Consider the following 13,844-nt stretch of genomic DNA (forward strand, 5'->3'; position numbering starts at 1 on the left):
GATCAGGCTATGCATATTACTATTACTATTTTTTTATTTTTTAGATTTTATTTATTTATTTGACAGAGAGAGACATAGCAAGAGAGGGAACACAAGCAGAGGGAGTGGGAGAGGGAGAAGCAGGCCTCAGCGATGCAGGGCTTGATCCCAGGACCCTGGGATCATGACCTGAGCCAAAGGCAGATGCTTAATGACTAAGCCACCCAGGCGCCCCTAGGCTATGCATATTATTAACCAATACTGTCCTTACTCAATTTCTACCACTTAATTTCTAAGTATTTTCTTCAACCCTTGTGTCCTCTTGCACATATCTCCATTCTCCTGCTACACTGTTAAATTTCTTAAGTCTTATTTTAAAGATTTATTTAACACTTGAGGAAAGAAATCGAAAATACACATAAATATGCAATCCAAGATAATTTCAACCCCAAATAAATTCCATACAGAAAATCATTCACTAGGGGCGCCTGGCTGGCTCAGTCAGTAGAGCATGTGACTCTTGAACTCAGGGTCTTGAGTTCGAGCTCCACACTGGCTGTAAAGATTACTTAATTAAATAAATAAAAATCCTTAAAAAAAAAATCACTGAATTTTTAGATAAGCACGTGCACATAACTGTTCTAGTAATACAATGCTGCAAGCAGTATTAATTTTTTTATTTCAAAAGAGATTAGTGAAAAATGCCACTTATTTTTTTTTAAAGATTTTATTTATTTGACAGAGAGAGAGAGACAGTGAGAGAGGGAACACAAGCAGGGGGAGCAGAAGAGGGAGAACCAGGCTCCCCGCCGAGCAGGGAGCCCGATGCAGGGCTTGATCTCAGGACCCTGGGATCAGGGCCCGAGCCGAAGGCAGATGCTTAACGAGTGAGTCACCCAGACACCCCCAAAAATGCCACTTTTAAACACTACCACCTTCACAGTGAAGCTTCTCGCCATTAAAAGAATGAAATCCCATAAACTAAGAGAAAGAGCTCAGAAGTTATCCTTCCAAAAGGAAGATTTAGAAAATTCTTACCAATCGTTCCTCGGCCTTTTGGCTAAGATCAAGTGTAGAAAATTCTTACCAAAAGCATTAAAATGACTTTTATCTCATTTAATTCTATATCAGACATTAATATAATTTAGTAAGTTTAAAACTTGCATTCCAATGTTCTTTAAAAAAAATCACACTAAATGGTTTCTTCAAAATCTACAGAGATATACGGGGTAAATACTCTAAGGGGTAATCTCTTTGCTACAGAACCTATATCATATAGATTATCCAGCCCTACAACCAAGCCCATTTTGGTAAAGACATGAATAGATTCAAGATCAGAGGTAGGTAAAGTGATAAACACAAATAGAGAGAACTCCCCACTAAGAAACCCTCACTAACATACGTAAATACTATAGGATGGACTTTAGAAAGAAGGAAATTAAACTGAGAGGAAGGACTGAGATGTATGAAGAAATAGGGAGCAAAGAATAGATATTAAGTACCATTAGCTATATAACAATAATTGATAATGGAGGGAGTATGTAAACAAGGTCATACTAAAATGTAAGATGGAGAGTAACATTAGTCAATATTGAAGCATTTTAAAAGTACTTATATTGTTTGGGAGGAGAATTAAGAGGTCTAATAACTCTAGACAGTTTAGATTGTTTAAAAAGCCTTAGGATAAAAAACACCACAGGGACAAAGACAGTTACTCATGATAAAAGGAACAATTTACAGGGTGCCTGGGTGGCTCAGTTGGTTAAGCGACTGCCTTCGGCTCAGGTCATGATCCTGGAGTCCCTGGATCGAGTCCGGCATCGGGTTCCCTGCTTGGCAGGGAGTCTGCTTCTCCCTCTGACCCTCCCCCGTCTCATGTGCTCTCTCTCATTCTCTCTCTCTCAAATAAATAAATAAAATCTTTAAAAAAAAAAAAGAACAATTTACAAAGAAAGACAGTAATTATTACTTCGTGTATACCTAGTAACATCACGGTTTTTTTTTTAGATTTTTTTTTTTTTTAAGATTTTATTTATTTATTCATTAGAGACAGAGAGAGAGAGGCAGAGGGAGAAGCAGGCTCCCAAGGAGCAGGGAGCCCGATGTGGGACTCGATCCCAGGACCCTGAGATCATGACCCGAGCCGAAGGCAGACGCTTAACCATCTGAACCACCCAGGCGCCCGACATCACTTTTTTTTAAAGATTTTATTTATTCATTTGAGAGAGAGAGAGCATGAGAGAGCACAAGCCAGGGGGAGAGGTAGAGGGAGAGGGAGAAGTAGATGCCCCGCTGAACAGGGAGCCTGACTCAGGGCTGGACCCCAGGACCCTGAGACCATGACCTGAGCTGAAGGCAGACGTTTAACCGACTGAGACACCCAGGCTCCCCTAACATCACTTTTTTTTTTTTTTTACCTTTGTAAACGTATTTATTTATATTTTATTGTATTTTTATCATTTTACTTTTTTCCTCACAATAAGTGTGCTCTTTAATCCATATCCCTTATTTCTCCCATCCCCCCATCCACCATCCCGCTGGTAACCATCAGTTTGTTCTCTATAGTTCAAAGCCTGTTTCTTGCTTTGTGTGTGTCTTTTTTTTTCCCTTTGCTCATTTGTTTTGTTTCTTAAATTCCACACGAGTGAGATCATATGGTATTTCTTTCTCAGACTTATTTCACTTAGTAGTATACTCTCTAGCTCCATCCATGGTGTTGCAAATGGCAAGTTTTCATTCTTTTTATGGCTGAATAATATTCCTTTGTATATATATACACCACCTCTTCTTTATCCATTCATCTATTGCTTGACACTTGGGCTGCTTCCATAGTTTTGCTATTGTAAATAACGCTGCAATAAACATAGGGGTGTATGTATCCCTTTGAATTAGTATTTTTGTATATTTTGGGTAAATACCCAGTAGTGTGATTCCTGGATCCTAGGGTAGTTCTATTTTTAGTTTTTTTGAGGAAACTCCATACTGTTGTCCACAATGGCTGCACCAATCTGCATTCCTACAAACAATGCAAGAGGGTTCCCCTTTTCCACATCCTCTCTAACACCTGTTGTTTCCTGTGTTTTTGATTTTAGCCATTCTGACAGGTGTGAGGTGATAGCTCACTGTAGTTTTGATTTGCATTTCCCTGATAATGGGTGATGTTGAGCATCTTTTCATGTGTCTGCTGGCCAGCTGGATGTCTTCTTTAAAAATGTGTATTCATGCCTTCTGCCCATTTTTAATTGGATTATTTGGCTTTTGGGGATTGAGTTGTAGCAGTTCTTTATATATTTTGGATACTAAACCTTTATCAGATATGTCATTTGCAAATATCTTTCTCCCATTCAGTAGGTTACCTTTTAGTTTTGTTGACTGTTTCCTTCACTGTGCAAAAACTTTTTATTTTGATATAGTCCCAATAGTTTAATTTTTGCTTTTATTTTCCTTGCCTCAGGAGACATATCCAGAAAAATACTGCTATGGCCAATGTCAGAGAGATTACTGTCTATGCTCTCTTCAAGGATTTTTATGGTTTCAGCTCCCATTTAAGGTCTTTAATCCATTTTGAATTTATTTTTATGTATGGTGAAAGAAAGTGGTCCAATTTCATTCTTTTGCATGTTGCTGTCCAGTTTTCCCAACACCACTGTTGAAGAGACTTTTTCCAAAGAAGACTTGTTCAAATTATATTTTCAGTTCTCGTGTGTTGAAGATTAATTGACCATATAATTGTGGGTTTATTTCTGGGTCTTCTGTTCTATTCCTTTGATCTATGTGTCTATTTTTATGCCAGTACCTACTGTCTTAATTACTACCGCTTTGTAATATAACTTGAAATCTGAACTGTGATACTTCCACAGTTTTTCTTTTTCGAGACTGCTTTGGCTACTCAAGGTCTTTTGTGGTTCCATACAAATTTTACGATTGTTTTCTAGTGCTGTGAAAAATGCTGTTGGTATTTTAAATAGGGATTGCATTAAATCTGTAGATTCTTTAACAAAATTTTTTCTTCCAGCCCATGAGCATAGAATATCTTTCCATCTCTTTATATCGTCTTGAATTTCTTTCATCAGTGTTTTATAGTTTTCAGAGTACAGGTCTTTTCCTTCTTTGGTTAAGTTTATTCCTAGATATTTTATTAGTTTTAGTGCAATTATAAATGGGATTGTTTTCCTAATTTCACTTTCTGCTGCTCCATTATTAGTGTATAGAAATGTAACAGATTTGTATACATTGTATACATTGATTTTGTATCCTACTCCTTTATCAGTTCTAATAGTTTTTTGGCAGAGTCTTGAGGGTTTTCTATATATAGTATCATGTCATCTGTGAGCAGTGAGAGTTTTACTTCTTCCTAACCAAATTAGATTCCTTTTATTTCTTTATGTTGTCCAATTGCTGTGGCTAGGACTTCCAGTATTAAGTTGACTAAAAGTGGTGAGAGTGGACATCCTTGTCTTGTTCCTAGTACTATCACTTTAAAACATAGAAAGCAAAACTTGACAGAACTACAAGGAAAACTGATAAACACATGGTCATGGTACAGATTCTTTTTTTTTTTTAAAGATTTTTATTTATTTATTTGAGAGAGAGAGAATGAGAGAGAGCACATGAGAGGGGGGAGGGTCAGAGGGAGAAGCAGACTCCCCGCCGAGCAGGGAGCCCGATGCAGGACTCAATCCAGGGACTCCAGGATCATGACCTGAGCCGAAGGCAGTCACTTAACCAACTGAGCCACCCAGGCGCCCAATGGTACAGATTTTTTTAATACATTTCTATCAGAAATGATAGATCAAATAATCAAAAAGTTACTAAGAATAGAAAAGATCTGAAAAACACAATTAACTACTTCGAATTAATGGGCCAAAACCATCCATTCAACAAATAAAACACAAATAGATGAGTTACAGAAATTTACCAAATACTAGGCACGTCTTAACAAATAAGACTTGATTTTATACAGGCATGTTTTCTGACCATAGTGAAATTAAGAAGGCAGAAGAAAATCTAAGCATCCAACTCAGGAAATTTAGAAAGAATACAAAAGAGTAAACAAAGAGTTTAAGGAAGGAAATACATGTAGAAGCTGAAAATAATAAACCAGAAAGTAAAAGACATACTTAAAAAGGTTCAACAAATGGGGTGCCCGGGTGGCACAGTCGGTTGGGCTTCGGACACTGGTTTCAGCTCAGGCCATGATCTCAGTATCATCAATCAAGCCCCACATCAAGCCCCGCATCCGGCTCCACACTGAATGCAGAGTCTGCTTGAGACTCTCCCTCCCTCTCCCTCTGCCCCTGCCCTTCCTATGCTCTCTCTCCATCAAAGAAATAAATAATCTTCAAAAAAAAAAAAAAAGTTCAACAAAATCAAAAGCTTATTCTTTGACAAGACAAACTTCTGGGAGGACTCATCAAGAGAAAAAAGAGATACAAGTAGACAATGTAAACAAGCAGAGGCTTTAAAAATAAAGAGAACATTGCAAATAACTTAGTAAATCTGAAAATGTATACAAAACAGATTTCCTAGAAAAAAATTAAACTTGCCAAAAATGAAGAAACAGAAAACTGATAAAACTTGGTGACAGAAAAGAGATGGGCAATGAAGGACATGCAAAGGATGATTTTTAAGTGTCTAACTTGTTGGGTTTTCAGACGTGGGTTCAATTTACTCAGAAGGAGAAAACTAGAAGAAAAGCACAAGAGCAGGCTGGATGTCACTGTAGTTGGATTTTGTTTTTTTGTTTTGCATGTGTGCGTGTTGGTAGTGGTGGTAGGGATGGTGTATGGATATGATGAAAAAGAGGCTCCTTAAAATTATATAAAGAGAAATGTTAAGTATGCAGTTGGATCTACGGGTCAGGAGCTTAGGGCAGATTTGAGGTGAAGATAACAGTATTTTGGAGTTACCTGTATTTAAATGATAATTAAAGCCACAGGTATGACTGAAATGCTGTAGGGCGATAGAGCATTTGTCTGGATCAACAACCTCAACATCACCTCAACAGAAATGCAAATTCCCAGGCCCCACCCTGGACTTCTTGAATCAGAAACCCTGAGAATGGGGTCCTTCAATTTGTATACTGACAAGCCCTCCAGTGATTGTGATGCAGGCTGCAATCTGTGAGTTACTGCTAGACAGTGAGACATCAAGAGGGCTTGGGGCCTTGCCTTGAGAACCTCAACACGTAACAGAGGAGAATGAGCCTGCAAGGATGACTAGAAGCAATAGAAAGAGGAGTGTAAGAAAATGAAGAGAGAGTTTCAAAAGGAGTGTTTCAAGAGGTAGAGTGACAACCTCTGTGCTGTCACTTAAAATAGTTCTAGAAGGGTCTGGAACGGGCTGAGAAGTGAGCAGGAGTTGAGAAAATAGAGACAGTAAATACAGACAGCTCAGAGCAGTTGGATCATAAAGGGGAAGCAAAGAGGGTGAAGATGGAAGAGGCTGACAAGGGAGGATTTTTTTTAACAGAACAGTAACAAGCATGATGGACTGCTGTGGAAGAATCTGGCTGAGAGGGACAGAGTGAGTATACGAGAGACAGGAGCTGACAGCAACAGCAATGGCACTTTTAAGGGACGGGGCAGCTGTCTGCATCAGCAGGGGGAACATCTTATTACTTACAATCTTTGGAACTGCTAGACAGGATAATAATAAAAAACAGACCAACTTTTTGTTGGCTTTATTATTGCCTTTTTTTTTTTTTTAAGATTTTATTTATTATTTGACAGGGAGAGAGAGAGTGAGAGCACACAAGCAGGGGGAGCAACAGAGGGAGAGGGATGTGCAGGCTCCCTACTGAGCAGGGAGCCCTATGTGGGGCTCCATCCCAGGACCCTGGGGATCATGACCTGAGCCGAAGACAGACGTTTAACAGACTGAGCCACCCAGGCGCCTCCTATTATTGCTTTTTTAATTGTTAACAGATACTGCACCCCTTATTGCCTATATCAGGGGCAGCCCACTTCCACTGCCCTGTCCTTGGTGTCACTGGATGATAATATAAAGTTTCTGAAAACGGAAGAGGGAATGGGATCAAAGCACAAGTGGAATGACTGACCTTGGATAAGGGGAACAGATTACCTTTTAACCAGAAGGAAGGAGGTAAACATGATGGGCACAGATGTGGCAAGTCTGCAGTTTGGTAGTAGGAAGCTGAAGGAGCTACCCTCAAATGGCTCCCATTTTCCCCATGAAGTCATCTGCAAGACCCTTCCTACTGTGACAAGGCTATGTTCCATTCTGTTGGCCTACTGCAATTAAATGTCTGATTCGTACTCACTGAACAAACTTCCATGTGTGATTTGGCTCCCCCTGTAGGCCTACCCATGGGCAAGAATGTGCTGATCACACAGATTTGAGTATGTCTCAGTGGTTTCTCACAGTAAACTGATAAACTGTTATATTTTTTTAAAGATTTTATTTATTTGGGTGCCTGGGAGGCTCAGTCAGTTAAGCATCTGCCTTCGGCTCAGGTCACGATCCCAGGGTCCTGGGATGGAGTCCTGCATCGGGCTCCCTGCTCAGCAGGGAGTCTGCTTCTCCTTCTCCCTCTGCCCTTCCTCTCCTCTCATGCTCTCTCTTTCACAAATAAATAAAATCTTGAAAAAAAGATTTTATTTATTTATTTGAGAGAGACAGAGAGAAAGAGCAGGAGTATGGAGGAGATACAGAGGGAGAGGGAAAAACAGACTACCTGCTGAGCAGGGAGCCCAACACAGGACTTGATCCCAGGATCCAGGGAGCGTGACCTGAACCGAAGGCAGAAGATGCTTAACCTGACTAAGCCACCTAGGCGCCCTGATAAACTGGTTTTTGGAACATGATTTGGCTTCTATGTAGCCTGGCTACAGAAAATAGATCACAGTCCTTTTTTATATTGAGTCCTATTTCTTGGCCCTATTTCTTATTGAGTTATTGTCTTGGGATCCAATTGCCTTTTTTTTTTTTTAAGATTTTATTTATTTATTTGACACAGAGAGATAAAGCACAAGTAGGCAGAGCCTCAGGCAGAGAGAGAGAGGGAGAAGCAGGCTCTCCACTGAGCAGGAAGCCGGACGTGGGGCTTGATCCCAGGACCCGAGGATCATGACCTGAGCCAAAGGCAGCCACTTAACCAACTGAGCCACCCAAGGCGCCCCAAGATCCAATTGCTTTTGCACAAAGTCACTAAAGTAAATCTCTGACCCTACAGAGGTATGGGCCAGATCCACATTTAAGCAGCCAGAGTACCCCTCTTCTCTGTCATGCCTTGCTCAGCAAATGCTGGCTTTTCATTAGCTGTCACTGGCCCAATTTCTACCTCTTCTTTCTCCATTCCTTTTGACATCTGTCTGTTCATTAAGATATTTTAAATTGGCTGTCACTGCACTGACCTACTAGTTTTTGTAGGGAGGAATTTCCAAGAATAATATAGGAAATAAAACAAGGACCTCAGTGAAATATACTGATATGTCACCATTATTCATTTTCTTATTCTATTATTCATTCAGTATTTACAGACCATATACCCTGTGCAAGGCTTAATATTAGAACTATGGGGAATACAAAGTTCTCAAGGTATTTATAATCCAGAAATAAAAGCAATTAGCTCCACAGAGAACAGGCTTGAGGAAATGGGACTTTGATTGCAAGGGAGAAATAAAAATTCCTTATGTAAAAGTGATTAAAGCAGAAATAGGCTATCAAAGGAAATCCTCAAATCTGAGTAACTTTAAAAAAATATGATGACTTAGAGACAGACAGCCTTGCCCACAGGCAAAGGTTACAGCAAGCCCTCTGGAATTAAGCACACGACTCAGGACTTTCTGACATATAAAGAACCCACCAGTCTCTTTGCAGAGGAATAAGGGAATCAACAGAAAAGTTTATTAGGGTTCTTACCCCCCAATCCTCAGGTACTACAATCCTTGAGTTGCCTTGTAATACTTCTCACTTCTTATCTTTGCTGCCCTTGCTCCTCTCCACCACAGTTTGTGCTCAGGCATAAATAAGATGCAGTTTTTCCATGACCTGGAATTTTCTGCCATTGAATCACGTCAGCTATGCACATAATGCTACCACCCAAGCTCTGTGTAAATGATTTGATGACTTAGGTATTTTAAAAGTGCCTAGCACACAGCAGATGCTCAATTAAGATTCATTTCCTCCTTTCTTTCCTTCCGTTTTTCTCTCTCCCCTGGTGAGGAAGGGAGGGAAAAAACAGGAACCAACAAGACAGATCTTCTGTAAGATAGCATTCTTTGGGGTAAAAATACAGAAAAGGTTTAAACCATTTCTCATTGCCTACCTTGTGTCTGCGGGATGTAGGGAGACAGGAGTTTTGACCTTTTCTTTTCGTATCCCTTCTGTGTGATGTCCCCTAAAATAGCAAGAAACAGAAATAGGTTATGCATTATTCTTACTCTGTGGTTGTTCACTGTAAAAATAAAATTAATTACAGAGTGTTATAGAATTACCACATAGAGAGTAGGGGGAAAAAATGTATAGTTCCTTGCCAAGGATTTTGCTATGTGTGATTTCCCACAGTCTTGGAGCTGACTTCTTGTGGAAAATTGTAGGGCTTGTCTCCACACCAATCTAGCATAGCAATATGCTGCATACCATGTCAGAGATTCCCGAGTTTCTAGGCACCCCTCGTTTCCCTGGTATTTAGGATAGACCAAAATGGAATGCTGCAAGGCTGGCAGACAAATGATCTCTCCAAAGTTTCAGTTTGACCACATGAATGCAACTGATACAGGAGGTACTCAACTATATTGCTATATGGAACCATGTAAAATCAAAAGTCTAGTTCAGGGGAGAAGTCGAGGTTCAGGCACTGGGATGGGATACCTGAAAGGCCTTTCTGCATCCTAGTACCTATGCTTGAACCAGGGCTGTAATTCCCATATTCTCTCCCCTTGGTTCACTGGTTTGTATTATTTATGTACCTGGATGTCTTTTTCACAAGGTTAAACAAAAGTATACACAAAGGACAAAAAGTACACATGCAACAAATGCAATAAGAATAAACTGATTAACAGAGGAAAAAATGTGTGGAAGTGCCAAGAACTACACTAGGTACTAAGGAAAAGGGAGCAAATGAATGGGTCGAGAGCAGGGTGAAAAGGAACAGGAAACGCAGGAGAACAAAAGTTCATTCAAAGGCGAATGAGTAACTCAAAGCTGGGGGAATAAATATGTATTGTGAGTTGACATGGTAAAGCATTGTTTTCTAAAAAAAGAATCTTTTTTTTAATTCAGAGAAAACTTTATTTTAAAGTCAAATTTTAGCATAAAAAATAATTTATATACTAAAATTTACAACAGAGACTTGCAACCAAGGGTGGTGATTGTCAGTTGCTGTTAGCCTCAGCACGGGACTGATGGAGTAGACGGTGGGGAGGTAGCAGAGCTCACTGAGGGCTTAAGGAGGGAAGTGACACTCGCAGACTGTGGAGTTCAGCAAGTTAGTTCACTCTTCCTGAGGAGAATGGGACCAAGGGTAGAGGCCAGAGAGACTACCTGTTACCCCAGTGCTACCACAGTGATCTGGGCAAGTTAGTAGTAGCCTAAATTAAAGACAGTGGTAGAAGGGATAAGAAGAAGTGAACGGATTAAGAGAGACATTTGGGAAAAACACTGGACAGGATCTGGTGACTGGATGGATATGGGTGAGAAGGTTTCTGGCAGATGGTGGTGCTATTCTGTGACAGAGAAATACAGTAAGAAGTCCAAGTTTGGTGGGTTGAAGAAGTTGAGTTTAGGAAAGGCCCAAGAGACACACAAAAGAACATGTCCATCCAACAGCTGGGTATGTGGATCTCGAACTCAAGAAAGAGATAATTTTGTGGGGCGCCTGGGTGGCTCAGTCGTTGGGCGTCTGCCTACAGCTCAGGTCATGATCCCAGGGTCATGGAAAAGGCAAGATACTGAACAGTTTACATAGTATATTCAATTTTTGGAATAACTATTTTTATACACACACATATACATAGAGAAAATCTGGAGTTTTACACATCAAAATATTAACAGTGGTTAGCTATGGCTTGCAAGGTTATGGATTCGTTTTAGCTTCTTTTCCTTTTTGCTTGTCTGTATTTTCTCATTTTTCTACAATGAACATCCATTATTTCAAGAAACAATAAATAATTAAAAACTACAATCACAACTACTTACTAGACCGCACACACTGAATCACAATGGCCCTTCATCTTTCCTTCTCTAGTGAAATAAGAGAAACCTGCAGTCCATTTTTTGGAAAAAGAAACCAAATCTTGTCAAATTAGCAAACTGAAGAGTTTAGGTAATCTCCAGCATTATATACAACTAAGCGACATGTGGGAGCCTACCAAGGGAACCCCCCTTAAAAAAGAGGAAATCAAGTCTTTTATTGCAAAAGAAACAATGGAGCATTCTCCTGTCCCATTTCCCACTCACAAGCTTCCCTATTTCCACTGTACACATACATCCCACTCCTCGAAGGGCACAAAGACCACTCTGCTGCCTCAGAACACATCTTTTAAAGTGAAAGGCCTTTTTAAGCTTTCTTCAGGGTTTAGAGTCTCAATTATTTACTGTCAGCAACTGATCGTGGGACAAACTGGTAGACCTAGTATCTTGGAAGTTAATCAACTAACCATCTCAGGTTTTGAAAAAAGTCAATTAATGGAGTCCATCCAATTCAGCCATGACAATCAGCTCCATTAGATCCATAAATGAGCAAAGCCATTTAAGGAGACCTAGAAGATGAATTGCAATAAGAATGTGTGGACTCTGCTGATGAGCCTTTAAAATGCCCTCTCTTTTTTCTATGACCACAAGACCATGCTCAGAAGTCACCTCCTGTGACACCTGCCACCCCTCTTCATCACTTCTCAGTACCCCTTCAACTCTGCACACGCTAGAACAGCATGTGACACATCACTGGTACTTTAATTATTTGTTTACACATCTGTGTCTCTACTAGACTGTGCACTTGAGGACAGGGATTGTGTTGTGTTCATCTCTGTAGCCCGCCCACAGCCTGGCACAATAGACACTTGCTGAATGAGTGACAGAATGAATTCGTAAGGTGGAGGCAGTGAGAGAAGAACAAATCAGAGACATGTGTACTTGGGCGGAAAACTGGAAACGTGAGAAAGAGAGGGCTTTACATTAGCAAGAGCTGAAAGGCCCAGGGAAAGAAATTCAGTGAACCAAGTTTACTGAAATTGGACAGCTAGACTTCAAAGGTGACTAGAAAAGCTGCACCTGGCCCGCCTGAAGGGAGGAATATAGTCCATAAGATCACTGGGCATTAAAAGCTATAGGAACTGCACCAGATATCGATGTATCCCTTAGCCAGAGGGCAAGATCAGACCGAAGGAATTCAGTCGGCCCGCCTAACTGAAGTTGTTATTCCACATCTCAGTCACTGTCCACCGGCAGTCTGTGCTCTTATCATTCTCACCACTGCTAGTTAACCAGTGTTTGCAGCACTAAAGCAACATTTCCCAAACACCCAATTTTTGAGAATCACCTGAGGAACTTGTAAAAGTACAAATTCCTGGGGCACCTGGGTGGCTCAATCAGTTAAGCGGCTGACTCTTGGTTTTGGTTCAGGTCATCTCTGGGTCCCGGGATGGAGCCCTGTGTTGGGCTCCCTGCTCAGCAGTGAGTCTGCTTTAGGATTCTCTCTCTTCCTCTTCCTCTCCCCCGCACTCTCTCTCTAAAAGAAATAGATAGGGGCGCCTGGGTGGCTCAGTCGTTGAGCGTCTGCCTTTGGCTCAGGTCATGATCCCAGGGTCCTGGGATCGAGCCCCGCATCGGGCTCCCTGCTCAGCAGGAAGCCTGCTTCTCCCTCTCCCACTCCCCCTGCTTGTGTTCCCTCTCTCGCTGTGCCTCTTTGTCAAATAAATAAAATATTAAAAAAAAAAAATCTCTAACATGTTTAAATAAACAAATCAATAAATAAATCTTAAAAAAACAAAAAAATTCCCAGCCCCTAGCGTGAAGATTCTGATTCACTAAGTCTGGATTAAGTCCAGCTCCTGTATTTCTAACCAGTGCCTTCCAATGAGTCTTTAAAAATCAGGCAAGTTTGGATTGCCTGATAGAGAATCATGTCTGCAGTGTGCTGGGCAGTTCTGACTTAATGTGAGGAGGGGACAAGAGAAGAGGGGAAGAATGTTGTCTCAGTGGGGACACAGCCTCAAGGGAGAGCAGGAAGGGGGCTCACAGACACTCAGTCACACCACAGGCATTCTTAGAACAGATTTTTTGCCATCTCTCATATAAAACAAAAAGGAGTGCCATAACTATACCTGTATAAAATTTGCATTAAAATGGCACAGATCTAAGTTAAACCTGTTGTTCAAGTTTTTTGAGAACTACACAAATAAAGAAAGGATTAGCCTTCCCCTCCCAATAGGGTAACGTATTTCTCTGCCCACATACGCACTTAGGAGAGCAGCCACTTCCGGGGGTCTGCAGCCCCCAGCAGTGTGGAGGCACCCAGCCTGTAAGAAGATACACGGATCCACATGACTTAGACTGTCCAGTCGCTAGGCAATGCCACAATACTGAATAGCCAAAACCAGACAAATAGAAAGATCCATGTGTGAGGCGGAACCTAAAGGAAGTATGTTCCCGATTTCCCTCCTCGCCAACCCAGGGTCAATGAAAGCAGCTTGGCACAGGCAGCCAGGAATCATCTTTAAGCAGAGTGAAGAGGGGGCTGGGAAGAGGTGTGTGTGAGCCTGCTAGCCAACACAAGCCTCTCAGAGGTCAGCAGTGAGAGGAGGACTAATCCTACAAACTGGTCGGCCGTTTGAGTGTCTATTTACACTGATGAGGTGGCATGATGCTGTGGCTTGCACTTAAAGAGTCTGTGCTAGAAAGAA

At 40.9% G+C, this 13,844-nt stretch overlaps 1 protein-coding gene across 4 annotated transcripts in view; it reads right to left on the reverse strand.

The window, feature by feature from the left end:
• Positions 1-13,844, reverse strand: part of DIP2B (disco interacting protein 2 homolog B) — a 222,023-nt gene that overhangs the window by 113,061 nt on the left and 95,118 nt on the right. For all 4 annotated transcript variants that reach the window (XM_064591251.1, XM_045873455.3, XM_064591249.1 and 1 more), the window contains exon 2: positions 9,269-9,340. In XM_064591251.1, the coding sequence (XP_064447321.1) occupies positions 9,269-9,340 (72 nt within the window). The remainder of the gene's footprint in view (positions 1-9,268; positions 9,341-13,844) is intronic.

The sequence above is a fragment of the Mirounga angustirostris genome, unplaced genomic scaffold, assembly GCF_029215605.1.
Source record: "Mirounga angustirostris isolate CCGP_5_RB_7025 unplaced genomic scaffold, mMirAng1.0.hap1 SCAF_5, whole genome shotgun sequence".
Taxonomy (NCBI): Eukaryota; Metazoa; Chordata; class Mammalia; order Carnivora; family Phocidae; genus Mirounga; species Mirounga angustirostris.